Raw genomic sequence first — 22,790 nt, 5'->3', positions numbered from 1 at the left:
GTTCAAACGAAAGCCACTATGAACTTGACTACTCGTCAAAGCTGTGTTCATTTGTAAACTCGCATGAGATCAGACAACGTATATTTAAGAGGTGGAACACCCAAATAAGTCTATCATATCGCCACAGGGATGAATACACTTCATATCTCCTCCCTATGTTGTGACACTTCAAAGTCAGGTCAAATTTAACATCATTCATTTAGAACCTTTATTTAAAATAGCCTCCAACATGGGAGCATGTGTAATATGAAACATATTACAGAGATCTTCACATCAACTCTGTTGTGTATTCTATGATTAACTTTCCAACACGTTGGTTTGCACAAAAGAAGTTGAGCCGGTTGAGTGAAGTCAATTCTGTATAAAAAAAACAATAACATGAAGTAAACTTTCTTCAAGTGCGCATACTTTTGAGTTCCTGCAGAACCAATTTACAGTCCCAATACAAAGCACAGAAAACATCTTCACTAAAGTCCAGTCACAGGCATCTGGGAATTAATTTGGGCATCTAAAATATATGCCTCCATTCTCATTACACATGATGAAGAGGTTGCCAGTTGCCTTAAACTAGGTGAGTTGCCTTTGCCCACATTTATCTTATTCATCCTCTGCTACAGCCACTGTGCCCACAGGGACGTGCTGACAAACTGGTAGCCAGAAAGGCAGTGCCAAGCACTAAGGATTAGAGGAGGCCAGAGGGTATAAACCCCCCTCTATCTGCTCCTATACCAGCATAACAATAATTCAACATTAATTGGCAAACACTTATGAGTCTTTCAGCAATCTGTATCAATAAGAGAGTGTGAGAAACAGAAGTAGGAGATTGTTTGTGTGTGTGAGAGTTGTGTTAGAGTTGTGGAAGGTAATTACAGGGTCCTGGTCAAGTTGGCTCTGGAAAGCTGACTCTGAATGAGTGTCATTCCTCTGTGTCAGGTGGTATCTCATTGGGTAAGCACTTAAAATCTCTCAGCCAGTGTCACTACATGATTTAAACCACCTAATATCTCACATCTGATACCTGACACCTTCAACTATTCCTGAAGTAAATACTTCTTTAACCACTGCTTTAGCGAAAACAGTGGACGATGTAGAGGCTATAATAGTAAAGGCTATAATAGTAAAAAAGGACAAAACAAAAGACAAATGTACTATATTACATTATACCACTGGGTCTGAATGTGAACTTAAGATGACATGCTACAACTACGTGAGAGCTTGTCCATAATAAACACACGCTGAACAGGGTCGTAAATCAAAAACAACCAAAACATCGATTCTATATCTTATTATGCACTTAAGTGGAAACCAAATCACAAGCGGAGGTTTATTCTTGACCTTGAAAAGCGCAGCTGTATGATAACAAATCAAAAATACTTGGCAGAATTGTTGCTTTGTTTCAGTGCTTGATGATTTTGTTTGGTTGAAGATCTTTTTCAGTGCTTAATTACAGTAGTTGCTGGCCTTGTGCTCCTTCAGTAATCACACAATGTATTTAAGATATCAAAGTAGGTACAAAATGATTTCTTTCACATGAACCCACCTATAGTTCACATGTTCTGCATGTGCGTAGAAACACTGTGTATGAAAAATCATCTTGGCACTGCCAACACAACATGGGAAACCAGCAGACATCCTCAGTGTAACACTGCTCTCTGCCAGATTACATACCCGATGTTACTAACCTCAGACAGGCCCACGGTGCTGATGAGTAGTGAGGCCAAGTTTCTCCAGGAAAGATGTTTAAACTGGATTTGTTTTCACTGTTTCAATTTGAGCTTGGTTATATGTGCACGAGTTGATGATTGTACAATATGTGCAGACACAATGTTTGAAAATTATTTGGGTTTGTTTGTAACAATTGCGTTAATGACAGAATTAGACAAATAGTATAATCTATATTCAAGTCTTTTCTCTGGTTCATGTTTGTCCCTGAACAGGGAGCATGGTTTTAAGATCCGTCAAACATACTGCTGTCATTTTTTGCACTGGGAGGAGAGGCCACTGTGGTGTAGTCCACGTCCACCTGTTAGTGCGTCACAACAATTACCTTGTCCCTCCATTTCTACATGACACACACACACAACAGATGTGCAATTCATGACAAACCAAAAGAAAAAAATACGGGTACAGTGAGGTTATTTTTGCAAATATATTCATCAGAACAGGAAATGAAAGCAGGGATTAACAATTGTTTGAGGATTATCTGTCATCAGAGATGGGGGGGTCGCTCATACTTTATGCTCCACAAACATTCGTTGGACCTCTAGCTCAGTGTGTCCTCCTCCAATATTGGACTCCCATCAACTTTGGAAACAAAGATCGTTAAAAATAGATACACCTACCTGACCTGTTCTTTATTTAGAGTTGGAATGATGAGCTGAAGATCACACTAACGTCTGTGCAACTGGATAAGTTATAGGATATGAGCACGTTCCTCGTGTGAGACAAATCCAGTGCTAATAGCCTAAAGTTTGTGGTTAGCTTGTGACCTATTGAGGAATCTACTTGAGGCACGTGAGGGTGGCTAATTCGCATCACAATGCCCACGAAGACAGTTTTCTCATTCCAAAATAGATAAGTAAAATTAGCTGAACTTATTAGTTCACATGGCTTCTTTATATACTGCATTTCAGGGAACCATAACCTTAAGTTATTGACCTTCACACCATTTAGGTCATCTGAATTAGATCCACTTGAGACAGAGCTGTACTAAGTCCACAACTGCCCATATATCACCCATCTTGTCCTTGACACAAGAGGCTGTGGTCAACATCGTTATCAGTGCGTGCCAGCTTGGACTGTACCTCTGAGCAATGTCCTCATCAAATCAGTGTGTTAGCTATGAAGAGTGTTCTTTCATATTAGAAAGTTTAACAAGAAAAACCTCAGATATAAAATCCAGTAGTTTTAATGTTTAAAGAATGTAGACACCCTGAATGAAAACCACTTGCCTCTGTTCACAGATGTTACATGAGAATGAAAACACTTCCTAAAGCAAAGATATGAAGCTAGTGCTACCATGACTCAAGACAGATAACTGCTTCATGCACTCCTCTCCCTACACCATGCTCTGCACCCAGTGGTTTTAAATCAGGAGGCTTTGACAGCACCTCTTCAGTGTTCTGTGGGACTTTAATAAAATCAATTCATAAAGAAATGACATTATACATTTGTATAGCTTAATTCAGCTAGGTACACTATAATGTCAACAATTTAATAGTACTATATTCTAAGAAACCGGTACAAGTATTCCTACTAGAACACAATTCTTTGCCTGCCTATATAATTTATAAACCAATATGAACACCTCTACATGTGACAGTGATATTACAGAAATTAAACTTCAAGCTTGACTTAGCATCATGTCACTTATGACATTCAATACAAACTTTATGTTAGCTGCATATACCATGTGTCAAAAATCCAAGACAATTTTCAGAGGTTTCTTAAAATCAATGAATACATTTATTTGCAAATGCAATATGGTCCAGTACAAAACCGGGGTTTAACATAGTATCATTTCAAATCTACTTTTTAATGAGAAACAAACTCCACAACACCGCTCATCTATTGATGATAACAAAAATGATAAGTTAACATTGTTTTGTTCCATTTACAAAAAAAAAAAAAAAAAAAAAAAAAAATTAAAAAAATCCTTAGAACTATTTACAAATTCTGTACAGGGATGAGGAGGCATCTTCCTGCTGCAAGAAACAAATGTATTGTTAGACAAGTTTGTTTAGTTTAGACATCAGTTTACCAATAGTTACCAAACCTACAATAACAGGCATCCTATGCATTAAATATACAAAAGCTAAATATGCTAGCTGTAGAAAAGAAGGATTTGAAACAATAATGTGTAACTTTTGTAGGAAGCATAAAATCTTTGCTTTCTTACCTATAAACGATTTAGCAAGTTGTTCTGAATGTCCTCATACACTTTGTTGTAGATCTCCTCTTTGGATTTCAAACCGTCCAGGTACTCTACAATATACAATTTGTCTAGTCAGATGTTTGAATACCATACTGAGTTTGAAGAGAAAAATGTACAATGTAGAATTCTTATCTAAAGTGTATTACATTTAATTGCCAAATAAATGAAAAGTACATTTTAAAAAATAATTCTGACAATAAAACAAAAATAAAACCCCACTTGTAGCATACCAATGTTCAAGTTGCTGTTCTCCATTTCTCTCCTGTGCTTTAGGTACATTGGCCACACGTGACCATCAAACAGACCGGGAGGGTCAGGAACCGTGTACTGCCTTGTACTGAAAATAAGTTATGAAACATGCACTTAAGAGAAAATAAATAAAAAAATAACTGCAACCTGATAATGTGAAGTGGTAAAACACACACACAAAAAAGGTTCATTTACCTTCTTCTTCTCTTGCACTCCTCGTAGGGTATTGCGATGTAATAGCACTTGTTGAAAACATCCCACAGGGGTCTGGAAGGGAGATGCAAAGGTTTAACAAGGTCAACAACTACACCTGAGGTCTTCAACCAAACCAGAGTGAAGGAGTATAGTTATGCAACTATGTTATTATCTTATCTAATTCCCTGCAGTATGCCTAACATACATAGCACACAGAGTGCCAATCACCCAGCTTTTAATTCAACTCCAGGAGCCTCTTTCTACTGAACCTCTTATCTCTGTCTGCAGGACTTGCTGAAGATTGCAGAAAGGAGCTCTTGTGTATGGGCCAGTGGAAAATGTGCAAATTTAATCACATGACACTACTGAAATTACATCACTTTACGAGGAACGAGACAGAATGTACCCATTCACTGAAATTTGAAGAGATTAAGGGCTACTCATGAATTTCAGAGCCACATTCAATGAGTGCAAACACAATGTTCTACATCAGTGAACTCTCCTCAAACCATGATTTTAAAGCCAGCTTACGGATAGTTATACAGCAGAAAGCCCTCCACAATCAGGATGTGGATCTGCTCATCAGGGTTGTCCACATCAGAAGCAGGGGACAGAGGAACGCCGTGAGAACGGGCAAATTTTACTGGGTTCTCAATCCAGCCTTTTACTGTGTTGGTCATGGCCTCCATATCCAAAGCTGTGATCACTGTAGACCAAAATTGGTAGAAACATAGATGATGGAAAAGACAACCATTAGAATAGACACAAGCTAAGAATGTAATATACTGGGAATGTGTGCCATTTGCCAAGTGACTGGAGATTATTATGAGTTCAATAGTATAATGGTGTTCATGTTGAAGGGCTATAATGTATGTAATCTTGGAGTGTGATGCGTATTACATTAACGGACAGGTATGTGAATTTAGGATAAACTATTCACAGGTAGTCTTCAGTGATGGCTTACCATCCCATTGTCTAAAGCCGTCCTCCCCGACTTCTATCTGATCGGGTTTCTGAAATAACAGTCACCAATAAAACACTGCTGCAGCCTCACAGCTCGAACACTAGCATGTCCCACTCACATGCCAGAATATACACAGAAAAAAAAATAAAAAATAAAATAAAGCAAGCAAAACTATGCTGATTTATTTAAAGGGGAAAACATAGCAAACGGCTGTACAGTATAGAGGAAATGTGCTGAAGGAGATTAATAAAAAATTTGAAATGAGAAGTCCAAAGAAAGGTTATGTGCAGTTCTTTAAAGAGTGTTAGACAGTTATGAAGGCAATCGGTAAAGAAAGAAATTGAAGAAAACAATGGGGTAAAGAAACTACTCTTCACAGACCTGAAGACCAGATGACTGGGAAGTAAGTATGGGGGGATGGGATGTTAATCGTGGCAGAGAAAAGGGAGCCAACTAGGAAAAATATAAAACTCTTATCATGTATTGGCTAAGACTCACCTTGAAAAAGTCATCTTGGTGCACCACACAGCAGTTTGGCAATGTCTTGATCAATTTATTCGTCAGGGTGGTTTTGCCACCATTAGTGACTCTAAAAGTGATAACCATTAATAATGAAAAAAAATAAATCAACTGTCATTAGGTCTCAAATGTTAATTATTGTGATTAGAAAGAAAGCACAAGTTAAAACATCCAAAAGTAATGAGATTTCCTTTATCTTCAATTACATTTTATTATTTTGGTACACATAATAAAATAAAAGTTAAACTACGCGGCTCTGGTTGAGATTAGCTGCAATTAAATGGGTCTTTTGTATAAAGTTGGTAACTAGTGTTTGTGGTTTGGCACAACACTGGATCTCCCTCCACTTCTGAACTGAGACTCGCGGTGAATTTCAAATGTCCCGCTCGATTCATGACAACAAACCACCCACAGCGGAGGCAGCTTTAAGCTGGTTTAACGTTGCGGTACAGCTTTCTGGCGGGCTGCTGCGACAACATACCGACAACAAGAACCGATATGATTTAACGTTATTCGTAGTTTCGTCTTTGACTGACTTATACGTTTCGCCAAGTCTGATAGAAACTTGCGTTCCGGCAAAGATAAAATTATCTTCATACAGAATCAGATGTTAGCAAACATTCTCCTAATCAATTAATCGACGTCATCAAAATTAAGAGTAATGTTAAAACGTTAACGTTACTTACCCGCCAACTCCTATAATGTACTTCATCTTTTTGTGGCTTTTTGACAACTGGGTCGCAACGTCAGCTGAAGAAAAAGCTAAAGCTACTTTTCTCAAAACGTAGACGATAAGAACGTCAAGAAATTAAACACTCAAACAAGTTATACATTCAACTTGTAGCTTCTCCCTTCCTCCTTTCTGAACCACTACTCCATGTGCTGAGTGAGAGCGTGGCGGTTTGGTTTATATACAACTTACGTCGGGTGTCGTCACCAGACACGTACGCTCTGGACGGTCTCGTGGTCGGCTGTGCTCTTGTTCTTTTCCACTGGTTCTGCGTTCCTTTAGCCAGCAGCCAATCAGACGCAACTGAGCGGCGGCCACCAGCCAATCACATCACGCTAATCTTTATATATTTCCGCAGCTGTTGTGTCCCGTCATAAGGATAAATGGTCAACCCTCGTCCATCAGCAAATGCACCTGATCACACATCCACTGTGGAAAACTACTATACGTTACAACAACTACTACATCTCTTTTTTATACATTAACTGGCTGGTAACAGCACTACATTAATCAGAAAATATTAATTTAGCTATCTTTGGCCTCTATTTTAAAAAAGCTATAAATTACGTCAATAATGAAAAGATTACATTAAATGCAAGTAAACCAAGAAGCCAATATAAGTTTAGGAAAAAGCACAAATGCAAGAAAAGTACCAACCAAGTAGGTCTAGAAGTGTTTATCTGTTGATGTTTGGCTATAAATGGTAAAATGAAAGTTAAAAAATTGAATTTCTTCATTTTATTGAAAGGTTAATTTCCAAACACTGGACTGAACCAACTTGTTCCAGCTTGGTTGTTTTGTCACAAGGTCAAAACTTTAGTTACACATCTTAAATTCAAATCTGCAGAGTCTGCAGACAGTGTCAGCAAGACATTTTATTGAGATCATGGGGACTCAGTATAAGTATGACCAGTCGGTCCTAGCACAAGGCCAAAATCTCAACAATTTAGTATTTATATTTGACCTAATGTTGAAATGTCAGTAGTCTCCTAAAAGATCATGAGAATTTTATCTAAATATATAATCGCATCGTAGGGATAATAAATATGTGTTAGTATGTCAGGAGTATGAGGGCAGTATACATGCCAGTGTGAGCCAGCAAATGGAGCCTAAATTTAAAACAAAACTATCCAAATGGGACAGATGTCATGAGTTCAAAACAGAATCAGACAATTTACTGCATGCTTGATTTTGCCACTAACGTTCCAACTGGGGTAGTATTCATGAATCAGATAAATATTATGATAGAACTGAGTGTGGCTTCAATAGTATAATGCATTCATGTAAATTCCCGTGTGGACAATGCCTAAAGTGACCTTCTTCTTTCCAGTCTGTGTGTGTTAAGCATGTTTCTATTTGTGTATGTGTCCGTGTGCAATATGAATTATGTCACAACCATTAGGTATGAGAGGTCAACAGTCAGTGGCTCTCCCTCCTATTAGTGTGTAAGGGAGAAGGCCCCAGTGTTGACTCATGTAATGCTTTGGATGCCACAGGACTCCCGTAATCCAAGAAAAACCAGAAACATTTTTTCTGAGTATTATGGGCTTCGCATCTGACCAGAGCCCTTTTCTCATTCCCCCTGATTTTCCACCAGACTAGTTTAATGCATTGTGGACAGTTTAAAGAAAAATATTCATACCACCATATAATACATTGATGATGAAGAATTTTTTGAAATAGCTAATTGTGCATTAAATATTATGTTGAAAAAGGCTTTGTTTTAGTTTTTTTGTGATTTAAATATAAGGGTTTACTTACTTTTTCATAGGAGTGTAAAACACAAAACATAAGCATAAAACATAGAACAAATACCCATATACACACATGTTCTTGAATCTCAATCACCAGCTCACATAAAAGTTGCCAGTTGCTGCAGTTTTGTGAACTGCGGTTCCAGTATAATCACCCCAGTCAACAAGATCACTGCCACTACTGCGCCACAGTACCATTTAAACATAAATTGAGAGATAAAAGAATTTTGACCAGGTTGGACCTAGCCTCCAGCATTTTGAACCTCAATCAGGAGGGGAACAGCTCAAATTCTCCACACAGAAGATGAAAAGGACTGTTAAAAATGGCTTGTGCCTATAAAATGACTTTTCTTTGAAAGATATTTGACAGGTCAGGCTTATTCAACTCATATTTTGGATGTAACTGTCATGTTTTATTTGATGAGCATTACTAGCTTTTCTTTTTCTCTCTGCCAAAAATCTGTTCATCCCTCTGAGTTTTGAGAATGACAGGAGTTGCTTGCAGACTGTAAAGCCCTTTGAAGCAAATTTGACATTTTGGGACACAGACTATAAATAAAACTGACTTGACTTTTCATCTTGTGCTTCACATGTCACTTCACATCCCCAGATGAATCAACCAAACCTTTTTCAAAGACATTTTCTCATGACAGACAGAAAAACACAGATTTGACTAATAGCAATAGATTCTAGCATTTGCTACATTACAGCAGAGATCATCATCATTATTATTATTATTATTAGAAATGTTCTTTGTGTTTTATTATACAAGTACTGTGTCTCTACTATAATTGTATGTATAGAAATAATATTAAATAAAATTGAAAAATGCAAAGCGAACGCATGTAATGGTTTGCAACAGAAAATCTAATTGGTACTTAAAAATTTCTTTTGGGTCAATTTCACAAATTTGTTACCTTTCACATTGTGATTGTAAGGCTCTTTAGTTATTTAAAGCTTACAACTCCATGTAGGATTGTGAATAGGCTGCTAAATGTATTGTAGAATTATTAGACGCAAAACATTACAATAAAGAGAAGACAGGTTTAAGACTTTAGCTCAGTCATATATGATGTTACTCCTCTCAAAGCTTTTACTGTGCACCCACCCTGTTTTAGGCAGGCATAAAATGTGCCAAATTACAATAGTTTTTTCCCTATTGTCTCCCTGTGAGTGAACAGAAAACAAAAACAAACCCTGGGGAGGAACAATTTATTCCGTTAAATTTACAAGGCAGGAACAGTAATGGAAGAACCACAAGAAGTGATAAATCCATCTTAAATATGAGGAAACATTTTACAGCAAATGGTAGGCATAGACTTTACAGCCCAATTGTGCTTTTGAAGTCAAAATGAACATTTTGATTTGTGAAATGTCAAATCAGCCAAATATTTCCAAAGTGTGTGTAATACTGGGTCAGTATAATTTAATATAGCAAACCTGTAAATCCTTGAACAGTTACGCTTTACATTTATTAGGATTTTCAGTATTTCTGACATTTGGCTCAAAAAAAGACACTCAACCTACAACAAAAAGTGACAAGTTGCAGCAGTGGATGTGGGAGTGCTTCAACAAGCACAGATGACTGAGAGCTGATGAAAAGTTAAACCTCATCTGTAACATTCCTGTAAAAATAAAGTGAAAAATCAGAGGTGAGAGGGCACTTTAGAAACAGGCCTTTCTTGAATTCTACTTTCTGTAACAAACAAGCAAAAGAACAGCTACTGCATGTCATTAATCACAAATTACAGCATAAACCTATAACATTCAAAGGTGACAACCATATTCAATAGTGTAAACAATATCAACAGTATAGTATCAATACATGTATGAAGCTCTTTAAAAAAATAAAATTTCTTATTCCTCTACCCTCCTGCTACCTGTTGAGTGACTACTGAACACATGGAATTCACAAGTAAAAATCAAAGAATCAATCAGAGAGCAACGTAATTCTGCTAAAATATATCCTTTACGACGTACAAAAAAATAATGCTTCAATTATGCTACATTAGCCTTGTCCGTCTGTATTAAGATCTGAATTTTTTAAGTGTGACCCAGACGCTGCTTAGAACATGTGTTCTCAATCTGAGCTGAAAAGAAATATGTGTTTATATTATATGAGCAGGAAAAATTTTGTTTGTCTAATCCACACTGGATGTATATGTGGTTAGGAAAATTAAATTATGCAAGAGAAACACAAATTTTTGCTCACTGACAGACCATAGGTTATTAGGTAAGAGACATTTTTGAAATGTTTGTTTTAGGAACTTTCTAAAATAAATTTATGTACATTATTAGTGAAATTTGTTTTGATTCTAGTCAATTTCCTATATACTTCATATATTATTCTGCATGCTTAAAGAATATACAATATAGTCTAGTATTGTGTGAAACTGCCATAAACAAATCCTGTCAGGTATGAAATGTTTTTGAATGGCCTATCAATTTGACTCTGCATTACACATACAAGAAGGCCAAGCCATGAGTCATGGTACATTACACATGGAAGGATGCAAGGAAAACTATCACAGAGCAGATTGGATCAGAAAGGACAAATAATGCCTACGTTGGTGATGTTAGACATTTTCAAAATATCAGAACAGCATAGGACAATTGGAAAAAGCCTTATAATACAGCAGTAATGAGGCAACAAATACATTAAGGATGAAGGCATCTGTTCACTAAAATGAAAACTTGCTATTTACAGCCAACGCACATATTAATACCATCGACCAGCATAAAAATTGAGTTCACAGCTCTAATCCTGCCCAGTGTTGAAACCTTCAAAAGATGTTCTGAATTGATAAAAACTGTTTTTTGCACTAAGAAATGAGCATTTGTTAGGTAATTCAGATGATGTAGCTTGTAATTTAGAAGCTGCAGACTTGTAGAAACCCAAAAACGTGCATATGGCATGAAAGAGCATAGATTCACTGAACAACAACAACAAAAAAAAACAACTTCTTTCTGCTATTGATTTTGAATTATATCTTAAAGTGTGACTTACTGTCATTGTCCTGGTCTGACAGAGAATGACTAAACTTTTAAACATGGTCTATACAACAGGTCCTACAGACAGAAGGTTAATGAATAAATGAACTCAGCAACAGTTTCTAATAAGAAACAGTTCTCGCAAACTCGTTTAGTCAACAGAGCAGCATCTTCCATTGTACATCTTCAAGTTGCCATATAAATCCCTCTGAGAGAGAGGAAGAGGTGGTTCCCAATATATGGGAACCACCTCTAAAAAGGAGTGTTTTGATTGGAAACTGATGGCACAGACTGTCAGCTGACTGTCAATAAAACAAGGAAGCACACGTAGAGTTGCTGAACTGCTGCTGCTTATGGATGCTTCTTATGGATATAAAGGCTTACTAGGGTTTAATGCTCCATACTTCTGTCACGCCCTGCATTAAGAGAAGAAAATGTTTTTTGAGGGATAATAGGGATACAAAAACATATCTGTTGGTCTTTTTAAATGTAAATAAATGCAACAATACTATGATCGGGTTAAACATTATAAGGCCTAGAGATACAAAAATGTAGTTAAAATATCTTTAATATCAATATATTTGAGAATTAAATCCAATGTGTTATAAAAAATCGTTTTATGAATCTAAATGTTAGTATGTGCTTTTTAACAATTTTATGGCAATAAACCTCAAAATACGAAATCTGTTTAAAATTGAAAAACTGCTTGATTTACCTTGAAGGAATCACGTACAGAGTAAATCTATTGACCCTAACATGTAACAATGAACTGCAGTCATTCCCAGCTTAAATTTAAAATTAAGTGAAGGCAGTAATCTAACTTTTTGTTAACAATAATGCTAACAATAATGCATAGAGACTCTTCAGCTTTTGTTGAACACTTTTACTAGGTCAAGAACATGCAGTCTTAAATAAAAAGCATTGTAGTAACCTCTTAGTTCAAAATAATGTCATACAGCCAAACAAACACTTTTTAAACTCTGGGAACCTAGCACTTTCAATCTTTGAATAGTTCCGAATAGGAAGAAAACTTAAGGATACATATTAAGGCCAGTGTTGTGGATGCAAATCAAAGCACTGAGCCATCTTTTGGCTAATAATACATATTACTCTCACCCGGATCTGATCTCATGAGCCTTGATTGACAATCATTGACTTTGGCCTGGAAACGAGACAAAACATGATCAGAACATTTCAAAATGTTAGAACAACAATGAAGCAAAAATATATAAATATGTCAAATAGTCGTGTCCTAAGTGAAAATATGACCTATAAAGTACGGTTTTAAAATCCAGTACCTCTCAGACTTTTTAATTGGCTCCTGTGGGACTGACTGATGCTGCTCCTGCTGTCTCTGCTCCTGCTCCATCCTACATTCGCCACACAGTAATCCTGTAGTAAGTTAATTTTGACTACAAATGTGTGACAGCTGGTGAATAATGTTATCTAAGTCTGACAAGCAGCGATGGGTCCATATTACCTTTCTCTACGGGCTTTTATCCTCTCCTCATCAAATCTGAAAATGAGTAAAATTATTATATTTTCAACTATAAAATGAATCCAGGCCATCAAACTCTGTTCACATTTCAAGAATTAGAGCAACAATTTCATATTGTCATATTTATTCAAATACAGTGACATTAGACCTATGCTCTGCTGAATGGATTATCATTTTTTTTTAGACAGACAGCAGCAGGTTGGGAGACAAATCTGCAGCTCGTTTTCTCCATCTTGTGGTTAAAAACACTTACTGCATAACACACTCAGGCACATGGACGTGCTCCATAGGGACAATCTCTGCCAGTTCATCCAGGCTGTGGACATACTGGATCTTGTTCATGAACTTCACACTGTGGAGAAAGAGATAACAACCCAAACTAACTTTCAGTTACAATGCGTTGTAAATGTCACACTTACAATCTACGTCTTTTTCCCACTCATATCAAATATTATCCACATCAATGATATTTCACCGGGTTTTGTTAAAGATCAATACAAGCAGTATACTGAGTCTATTAATACACAGTGAAACACATATTGTCCAGTGCATGTTAAATCCTCCTAAATTCATCAAATTTCACAACATTTGTGTCAGTGAAACGGAGCTCATTTGTGTATTTCATCAAACATTGTTTGCAAACCAGGAAGTGCTCTTTGTGTCATCTGATTCAAAGTTTTTCTCAGGTCAAAGCTTATAACCTATGTTTGTATAATGCTGTGGCAATTAGAAATAAAAAATAATAATAGTAATAAACTTGTGTACTCTAATTAGCTCCTAAAAATGCACTTAGACTTGTTCAACACGTTTTGTGGATTTGTCACCTTGTAAGATACCTTGTTGATTGGTTAACCTCCGGTTTGTGCATATTACCTGATAAAGGGCCTGGATATAGCTAGGACTGTGCGTATAAACCATGTAGGATGAGCGATGACCAGAGACTTCAGGTTCTTCCTCAATCTACCATCACAACACAGATACTGTAACAGTCAGTGCTAATTGATTGTTTCTATATAAAAACAAATATGATTGCAGTGCAATACACAACATTGAAAATCTTTTAAAATAATGCCTAAAGAAAAATGTAAATGTGCGCCATGAGTCATCCAACGGACTGACAGCTAAAAACAACTTCCCTCTCTGTATCTGTCAGGACCTCAGTACTGATGTCACACATTTCTATGCTGACAGGACCGAGCAGCAAGGAATACTGTAAATATTTACACATGTTTGTATACAGACAAAATCAATTAGTAGTTTCTCATAGTTTCTCCTGAAATTTTTTTAACCTACCTTCTGTCGATCATTTGGTAGCATTTCTTGAGCCAGCTTATCCCAGGCATCTTACTCCGAGGAGTGGCTCCATTCATGTAGATGATTAGGTAATCTTCAGCCACCAGCATCTCCAGACTGCTCACTACATATCTAGAGGAGCAGCGAAGTGGATATTTGTTAATGAGTGATATTAAATCACACAGCATCGCAGAAGCATTGTTAGATAATAGGCCCCTTGGTAAAGATACATGTAGGGACTGGGAACCCAATACAACATGATCCAACATGTCTAGATTTGACTGAGCTATGTCACATCCCACTAAGATGATAGTGACTTAGCAGGCTGTGCCCAGTGTGCACACTTAGTAATAATCTCATGTACATCATCAAACCCTATGCTTCGAAAATCAAATTCAGCCACTCACAGGAAGAGGTTCTCCATAATGTAGTGGTAGTCTGGACAGTTGCTGTCAGGCAGGTAACAGGGAGAGAACACAATGATGGCATTAAGGCCTTCGCCATAATAACCTGATGAGGGAGACACAAGTTCAGATAACAGTGAATAGATCCTGGTGAATAGTGGGATGAGACACAGTTTACCTTGTCACTTTTTTATATTAATACAATTGTTTTTAACCTTGAAATCATCGTTTCTTTTCACTGACCTCCATGTGTGATGACCCGGAGATAAGGTCTGATGACCTGCATGTCAATACGATGCTCCTGTTCTCCAATGATCACTGTTCTCCAGAGGCGTCCGTTGTTGGCACTCCTGTCCTCCTCAGCTTGTCCTGAACCGTCACCAGGACCTGCTTTGGCTGAAGCCACAGGTGTATCATCTGCACATAAAGCCAGAGATGGTTTCAGATTCTGCACCATGCTGCTGCTGGTTACTATAAAGTACACTCACTGGCCACTTCATTATGTACACCTGTACAATCTAAAGTAATCCAATACAGCAGCTTTGCCATGAGTTATACTTTTACAATGTATGTATGTTATATTTTTTACAATAGTTTTGGACGATAAAGTCCAGGGTTAAAAAAACAGACAGTCATGCACGAGCATGTTACGAGCATGTTTATTTTCATGCATCCTTGACCTTCCCACTCCAGGTCGTTTCCATTGCTGATAAACTCCAGTGAATCTGTCTCATCTGGCGTATCGATGTCATCGACATTAATGTCCAGGTCATCTGGTGTGTCTAGGAGGTCGTCTGACAGCAGTGAACCCTCACTCTGATCCAGAGACAAATTTATCTCTGGAGCAATCAAGGTACGCCGTTTATGGTGTGATGAAGACATGCCGCTGCCTCCTCCTCCAGGTGGGCTCACGTTCAGGGAATTAGGGGGAGCTACAGCAGGAAGACCAGAAGAGAAGAGACCAACTGGAACTGATGTCACTGAGCAGGGGTGCTGTGGTCGTTTCATTACTGACCAAGCAACGATCACTGAGTCTTCAGATACTTACAGGTTCTGTCATCTGTGAGACCACAAGAGGAATCCATGTCTCCGTATTCTGGTAGTGGTCTGAAGGGAACCACACAAAGGTATAGTACTCAGCTTTGTAAAATATTTAAAATAAAGCAAGTCATGATGCTCCTGAGAGCTGAGCCAAACAATAATAAGTCTTACTCAGTCCATCATTTTTATTATTTGGTAAATATATCTGAGACTTTCCCATTTTTCTGATTTATATTCTCTGTCATGTAAAAGTTCATAACTATTGCCTCACATTTTAATTTAGTAATGTGTTCAATAGACCTTTCAAGGCATGGGTGTCGTCACTGATCTGGCTAAACGAGAAAAAGAGGAGCAAGCAGAAAATGACACAGATATAATTAGCTTCTTTCGGCGACACATAAAGATTACAGGGTTTTCGGGCCGAGGAAGAGAAGCAGAAATGGGGGAGGAATGTAAGACAGAGAATGAGTGAAGAAGAGGAGAGAGGAAAGGAGAATCTTTGGACCAGCTCTGTTTATCTTCACGCTGCATCTTATTTACTGTTGACGCGCTATGCAGAAGCAAACAGGAGGTCCAACTCTTGTTTGGTGTGCGTTTGTGTGTCTTTTAGTAGCACGTGCCCATGTGTGTGTTGTCATTTGAGAGTATACTATCTATGCACACAAGAGCAAGTGTGCTCACACACATGCACGCGTGCGCTTGTGGATGAGGAAGCACAGGTTTAAGAGTGCTCTAGCGCAGTGTTGCTCAGCACAGAGGGTGTAAACTGCATTTGTGTGAAAGCCAGCTGCTTTATTCTCCATCTGCCGGGGAACAGTGTGTAACGGTGAGTGCTCTTACTGCAGCAACAACACTGATTTAAAAACAGGGCACTGATATATCGCTCTGAATCTATTCCCTGAGGACCCCTGCATTGGTCAATAGCCCAAAGCTTCTTTTGTCAGAAATGAAGGCCGTTTTATAACAGACTGAACAAAAGCAAGATAATCTCTTTTGTTTCTCTTTGTTGGAACACTGTCCTCCAGCTACAAAGTCAATATCTGCATGAACCAACAATGCTTACCTTTTGAAGAGAGCAACGAGCTGCTTTTGTCAAAGCCGATTAGCTTTTACACCTCACGCACGTTTAGATTTGGTTTGCTTATTCATTCCCTGTCTTCTCAGCTTATAACTGACAGTTTTGTACAGAGTATCTCTCAAAGGCTGCCTTAATAATCCCTTTGCTGCTGTTTAGTCCTTCGTCTCTGTCTGCCTTTATCCAAAACCTGCCACCATTTTCCTGGTGATGCTGTGTTGTTGATCGGTGACCGCTGTTGTGTCATATGATGTAGCATGAGACCATTTACAGACAGAGCTGCACCTGCTGTCTGGCTTCCTGCCTCCCCATCTGACAGAGGAGGGAGGAGGGAGCCCAGTGCTCACAATTCTTGGCTGTCCTTGTTGCACTAAATGCACACAGTTTTCTGCCTTTAGATTTAAATTTTTTTCCTTTGTCTCTGGTTATTTTCATCTTGTGGCAGATCATCAATCTGCTGTCTCATTTCAAAGCCTCTCACTGTGAAGTTAAATTAAATGTCACACTGTGCTCAAAGCTTATTGTGCAAATAATTCTTACATGAACACAATAATTATTTAACCATTAGATACAATGGCACATTAATAAGGAGGCTATTACGTCAGCTGTTGTAAAATGAACACTCGTGAGTATTGAAGAAATGCTGATTAACATGAATGGTCCAACTAGAGTAAACTGAATTAAAATGAATATGTTGCAGCCGGCTGATAAACAAAATATTATATATATCAGTAAATTGAAATGCACTGCATATTCATTAGCACACAAATACTGTTAATGAGAATATACTATATACCTACAGATACACACACAGACATGTACACACACACACACACACACAAAGACACACATAAACACAAATACAAAAAAAACTAAGAGATGCTATACAGATGTTTAATTTTCATAGATATTCATTGTTAGCAAAAATGAAGTGGCTATATTTGACATAAGTAGAACAGATTATTCGTCGATTATCAGGAAAAAGGAAAGGAACCCCACCTTGGGAAGTCTTCATCCTGCCACTCATCTTTCACTTCCATGTTCTCCATTCGTAGAGTTGCTTCTGTGGTGCCCATTCCTCAGAGAGGAGAGCAGGGGCCTGCAGATGTGAGAAGAAATATTTCACTCTAAATCTCCTTTACAATCACAGCGAAAAACTGTCTCATGAAATGAGTGTACTTACTAGAAATTCTGCACAGCAGGAACACGTGTTTGACTGAAACGGAAATTTTATAAAAATTATTTCCTCTCTTTTACCACAATTCAGAAGCTAAAACCATTGTTGGTCACATGGTTCTTCTCCCCCCTGCCACCAGGAGCAAAAGTGAGAGGCATGTGACTGAGTCAGAAAGAGCCCATTTTCTGAGCTAAGCTCTCCTTATAGTCAAATGTAATGTAGAAATTTGCTACAGGAAGGAATTCAAGAGGCCAAGGTGGAGAACTACATTCAGAGCTAATCGCCCCCCACGGCTCCTTAATCCTAACTCAGTGGTGTGACTGCTGCCTTTTTGATCTGTATTCACAAAGACACTTTGTATTAGTAGTAGCATTAACAGAAATCCTCACTTTAGTAGTATTCATTCTCAACTGTGCTCAACAGTTTGCAGAGAATTTATATACCAATGAAAATTCAAAATCAGGGGCATTTTCAGGACGCACTCCAAACTTCTAAATTGCAGGACTCACTACTAAAATCCAAATCCATCACAGTTCATCACAGTTGTCTTTGTAGCTCTTCACTTATGGATGAAATCCTCTATGTCTGAGCAGGTTCTCCTGAGAGACAGAAGATTCCCAGTACATGCTGAAGGTTATACTTAGAAACAGAGACTCAGGAGGATGGTGTGCATCAGGTTTGTGACCCCAAAACATGGAGATGTATGATTATGAAAAGCTTGCCAGCAGAATGATGACAGTGAGAAAAAATGTAATATTCAGTAGATTGCTTTGATATAATTAGAAATAATTGATTATGGTGGTTTGGTCAGTGACACTTATGGCCGAGTATTAACTAGACAACCATGGTTCACACAGAGGAAATAATTAATGTGTTTGGGTTTTAACTTACACAGCTAACCAAGCAAAGAGATTGTAGCATGTTGTTTAAGCCACAAAGATACCACAAATTCTTATCTTTCAAACTCATTTATCAAATAGCAGCAGGTCACAATCATTTATCAAATTTGATGAAACCCAGAAAAAACAAAAGAAGTGCCCAGTGTCAGTTCAGCAAGAGTAAAGGCAGAAGAGAATAAATCATCACCACTATTTTGTAGAAGTCGCTTCTTCTCACCATGTCTGGTGGGCTTTTAATAACTGGATAAAACATTAGGTGTGACATTTATTATTTATGTAATTTGCTGTACAGAGGAATTGACCTTTAACCTTGAGACTATATTATGGAAAAAGGCAGACATACAAATCTGAAACCCCTTACACATGTGCTCTAAGTCCCTATTTCTGCACAAATGTGTGTATGTGTGTTATATGGATATATCAGTTCCCTTTGTTGGTTGGGAAATTCTGCAAAAAATAGATTTTTAAAGCCGTATTGGGTTGCAAAGGCTTAGCTCATAATAATCACAGAGTACAGTGGCCCCAGAGTATTTCTAGGTCACCCCAAATGGACCAAATGAAAGAAAAAATCAACTTCATGTGTTACTGGATGGTCTAATGCAGCCGGTTTGAGGCATCTGCCTTGTGCACCAAGCAGAACAGAAGTGTAAGGACGTTATGTCAATGGTTATACTTACATGAGCGATTGTGAGATCCCCTCAAAAGACGTTGCTGGTCTGTGCCTGGACGTCCTCCCTCCTCCTCAGTCACAAATGAAAAGATGTGAGGAAAGAAAGTCCTGATCCACTGCACCAGCAAAAAAGCATGGGGGCAGCGGAAATCTTTCCCTTCTCTCGCTGTCTTTCATTAATTCCTGTGCACATACACGCTCATGCACAGACACAAACATACAGTGTCCTCAATGGCAGCGACTAACCAGCAGCAGGTGTGTGAAGACAGGGGGCACCTCTGTGCTAAACTCCCCTCTCCTCTCCTCTGCCTCTGCTACCTTTGTTGGGGGAAAGACTGGCCGTGAAGAGTGAGCTGACAGGCTGCCTCTCAGCTCCTAGTTCACGACACCAAGACACAAAAATTCCTTTAATGAAAATGCATCTGGCCTGGCATCATGATCAAGCAACCCACATGATCCCTCTCTATCTCCCCCTTTTCTCTGCTTGTGGTTGGAATGTGTATTCCCTCACCTCAGAACCAAGTCAAATTCTTCTTTTAATTTTCTTGTATCCAAATCTCTCCATGGAAGCAGCATAATTATTCCTACAGCACCTATGTAAAGCAAGCACACATCTCTGTGTCTCGTTACTCCATTAGATAATTTTGGTATTGTTTTCAGTGGTCCTCAATGTGGCTCTTGTTCCCTGGCAACAGCATCTATCACTCCCTCCATCCACTGCAACACCCTACCTCTCTGTCTCCACACCCTGGTCTCTTTCATACCCACTGTACCCCAATCTCCCCACACACATTAAAAATTCAGTCCTACCTTACTTGCACTCAACCAATCATATCATCAGTACAGTTTCCTTGCATTTGTGCTGACTTACTCTGCATGGTTCATGTAACAGTCCTCTTATTAATTTAGGTTTTGGGGCCTCTGGTGGTGGTGGATCAGAATTAGTTATTTGTAGATTTCTTTTTTACGTAACATACCTATCACTCTACGAGTCATAGCAGCTACTTCTCCTTTATACTATTTTTTGCGTTACTCTTGCAGTACTGCCAAGGTCGTTCTTGCCTCCGCAGTAAGGAGATTATCATATGAATGCAGTTTGATAACACAGCGCCGGGGATCTGAATATGATGTCCTGTCAAAACCTTTTGGCATCTGACTCCCTACTGTGCATTGTATCTTTATCATCGTTGCACGCCTCACTGACATTCTAAAGATACCGCAAAAGAGACTTTTAAACAGAGCGAGATGATTCGCTTCAATCTACTTCCGTCTTCGTTTAAACAAGCGCGGACAAATAGGTCAAACAATGACTGTTCAGCTATCACTTTTTGCTAGTCACAGAGGAGATAACAAAATACATGGAAGAGACAACAAAATACACTTTATTAGATTTTCCTATATTTTTAATTTAAAAAATATTAATCACTGCATTTATAATTTAGATTTTGGACCTGCAAAAGATGTGTGGTTTGAGTTAATTTACTCAACCTATCTTTATATTCACTACATATTTCCTTACATGTTCTAATATTTCATCTAAGTATATAAACGTCAAGGTTCGGTTGAAAATGTAATTTCATGTCAAGTGCGAGTATCAAATCAATTAGATGGAGTAAAGAAAAAAATAAGGCATCACTTAATTCTCACAATGTATGCGGAAGATAATTTTGTGTTACGCAGTTCCGGTGTTTGAGCAGTGGTTGCGGGAGGGGGTGAACTATCTTGACGCTCGGCTTCTTCTTTGCTGCTGCCTGAGATTACTGTATACCAAGATGGCTGCAAGCAATTACTTCGGCTTTACACATGGTGCAGGTCCGCAATACAGGTAAGTTAAGTGCTGTCAGCGTGTCGGTTGTGCTCCATTTATTAGTCGGCGGTGTGTCTCGGCGGGGACACGCTCTCGGGAGTGACTTCACTGCGTGGCGGTGCAGACCAAGCTAACCTGACCCGCTAGTTGTGTTAGCTCAGGTTAGCTAGCTCTCACCGCAGGCCAGCGCTCCATGGCATGCTGCCTGGCATTAAGTGAATCCCAGTGCGGTCACATTTACCGGGAAAGCTGCTACGGATGGCTGAATATTTTACCACTCTGTGTACTTAAAAAAATAAAAATAATAAATAAAAAAGAAACCTATACGCCACAGCTGAATGCTGGAGAAATTAACCGAGCTGTCTGCAAAGATGACCGCTGGGAGTTTGGCCGGTGTTTGGGATTAGGAGGAATAATTTAACCGCATTACTAAACATCCAAACGTATCCTTACAGACAGCGCATGGGTTGTGGTTATATGTTGAACAGGGACATGATGCTTCAGAGGTGAAAGCACACACACAATGGTTTGGTGTTTGCCAAGTTTGACAGGTGAATAATGAAACCTGTGACTGACAGGTTTTATAATTAATTATTTAATTTATAATTAATAATTATTTCCTCCTTCCTAAACTCTAGAATCATTTCTGTCAACATATTGTTTTATCCAACGAGCAGTCCAAACTGTAATACTGTATATTTGGTTTGCTGTTATATAAAATGAACTTAGGAAATCTTTATATATGAGAGTCTTCTTAGGTAATTACTAAAAAGATGTATATTACAAAATGTAAATTATTAAGAAAATAACCAAACCATACAACCAATCAATGCAGCTCGCATTATAATGGTTACGTGATGCTCACGAAGTTTGGAATCTCTGCTTGCACATGTAGACAGTATAGATAAAATCTTCTATCATGGTGTTAAAATTGACAGGAATCCAGCAGATTAAATGCATGTGAACTGACAACTTTAATACCTCTGAGTAAGGGTATGAAAGCTTAGGCATTATTTAAACAGCTTCACACCGCAGTTTGTGTGGGAGCAGGGATGAACCAGAGCAGACATGTAGGTCAAACAATGAGTGACCAACTTATTGATTGGTTTTATTTTTTCATCTGAAGTATTTGTGATGGCTTCTGACCCTTATGTTTAGAAATTAGTCGCAGTGTAGTGCTCAGAATGCAATTATCTGATCTTGGGAATCCAAGTAATTTAACTTTAGTTTTCTCAACCTTTCCATAACATGGTAGAATTACAGGCATTGCTATGAAGGAATTATTCAGCTGCCTATTGGACAAAGCACAGACAAGCTAACATTGGAGAACATGTTTCCCTGGATATATTAGTCAGACACAGTTTTTTTTTTGCAGCTGTTTTTTATTTGCACTGGATTTTGTATATTTATATACGATAAATTAGCAATATTGTCACTCTGCGTGATCTTTTATGACATTGACGCATTTGTTAGCCTACTTGTAGTCTTCACATGTTCTTGCACATCTTGACACTGAAAGCCCAATACAGATGCTGATAGTATCATTTACTGTCATCGTTTCCAGTAACTGCTATGTACATCCTAAACAAG

General features: G+C 38.2%; 3 protein-coding genes across 13 annotated transcripts in view; 1 reads left to right on the top strand and 2 right to left on the bottom strand.

Annotated features, from left to right (window-relative positions):
* Positions 1 to 3,442: 3,442 nt before the first annotated feature.
* mibp (muscle-specific beta 1 integrin binding protein) lies at positions 3,443 to 6,767 on the bottom strand. Of its 2 annotated transcripts, XM_067512197.1 has the most exons (8): positions 6,548 to 6,767; positions 5,841 to 5,931; positions 5,343 to 5,391; positions 4,910 to 5,084; positions 4,379 to 4,450; positions 4,165 to 4,271; positions 3,899 to 3,984; positions 3,443 to 3,704 (listed from the first exon to the last, which is right to left on the bottom strand). In XM_067512197.1, the coding sequence occupies exons 1-7, from the start codon at positions 6,571 to 6,573 to the stop codon at positions 3,899 to 3,901; spliced, it is 606 nt and encodes a 201-aa protein (XP_067368298.1). In that variant the 5' UTR covers positions 6,574 to 6,767; the 3' UTR covers positions 3,443 to 3,704. The 2 variants fall into 2 exon arrangements, with proteins under 2 accessions (XP_067368298.1, XP_067368299.1); XM_067512198.1 differs by lacking the exon at positions 5,343 to 5,391.
* Positions 6,768 to 9,543: 2,776 nt separating this feature from the next.
* On the bottom strand, positions 9,544 to 20,151 carry atcaya (ATCAY kinesin light chain interacting caytaxin a). 6 transcript variants are annotated; one of them, XM_067512192.1, is made up of 15 exons: positions 19,401 to 20,148; positions 17,831 to 17,863; positions 17,647 to 17,746; positions 15,580 to 15,638; positions 15,212 to 15,463; positions 14,775 to 14,948; positions 14,535 to 14,637; positions 14,128 to 14,259; positions 13,708 to 13,794; positions 13,088 to 13,186; positions 12,817 to 12,852; positions 12,635 to 12,706; positions 12,453 to 12,498; positions 11,721 to 11,752; positions 9,544 to 9,970 (listed from the first exon to the last, which is right to left on the bottom strand). In XM_067512192.1, exons 3-13 carry the CDS (start codon positions 17,721 to 17,723, stop codon positions 12,465 to 12,467), a joined length of 1,125 nt encoding a protein of 374 aa, XP_067368293.1. In that variant the 5' UTR covers positions 17,724 to 17,746; positions 17,831 to 17,863; positions 19,401 to 20,148; the 3' UTR covers positions 9,544 to 9,970; positions 11,721 to 11,752; positions 12,453 to 12,464. The 6 variants fall into 6 exon arrangements, with proteins under 6 accessions (XP_067368293.1, XP_067368290.1, XP_067368289.1 ...); XM_067512189.1 differs by having other exon boundaries at positions 9,544 to 11,752; positions 19,401 to 19,768; positions 19,905 to 20,147; XM_067512188.1 differs by having other exon boundaries at positions 9,544 to 11,752; positions 19,401 to 20,147.
* Positions 15,600 to 22,790, top strand: part of zfr2 (zinc finger RNA binding protein 2) — a 23,945-nt gene continuing 16,754 nt past the window's right edge. For 4 of the 5 annotated variants that reach the window (XM_067512184.1, XM_067512183.1, XM_067512181.1 and 1 more), the window contains exon 1: positions 21,085 to 21,218. In XM_067512184.1, the coding sequence (XP_067368285.1) occupies positions 21,166 to 21,218 (53 nt within the window). In that variant the 5' untranslated portion in view covers positions 21,085 to 21,165. Of the gene's footprint in view, positions 15,659 to 21,084; positions 21,219 to 22,790 lie in introns of those variants that run through there. The other variant, XM_067512182.1, reaches the window with a different exon arrangement.

The sequence above is a fragment of the Channa argus genome, chromosome 8 (assembly GCF_033026475.1).
Source record: "Channa argus isolate prfri chromosome 8, Channa argus male v1.0, whole genome shotgun sequence".
NCBI classification, from domain to species: Eukaryota; Metazoa; Chordata; class Actinopteri; order Anabantiformes; family Channidae; genus Channa; species Channa argus.
The sequence above is the reverse complement of the archived record's forward strand: the minus strand, read 5'-3'. Positions and strand labels throughout refer to the sequence as shown.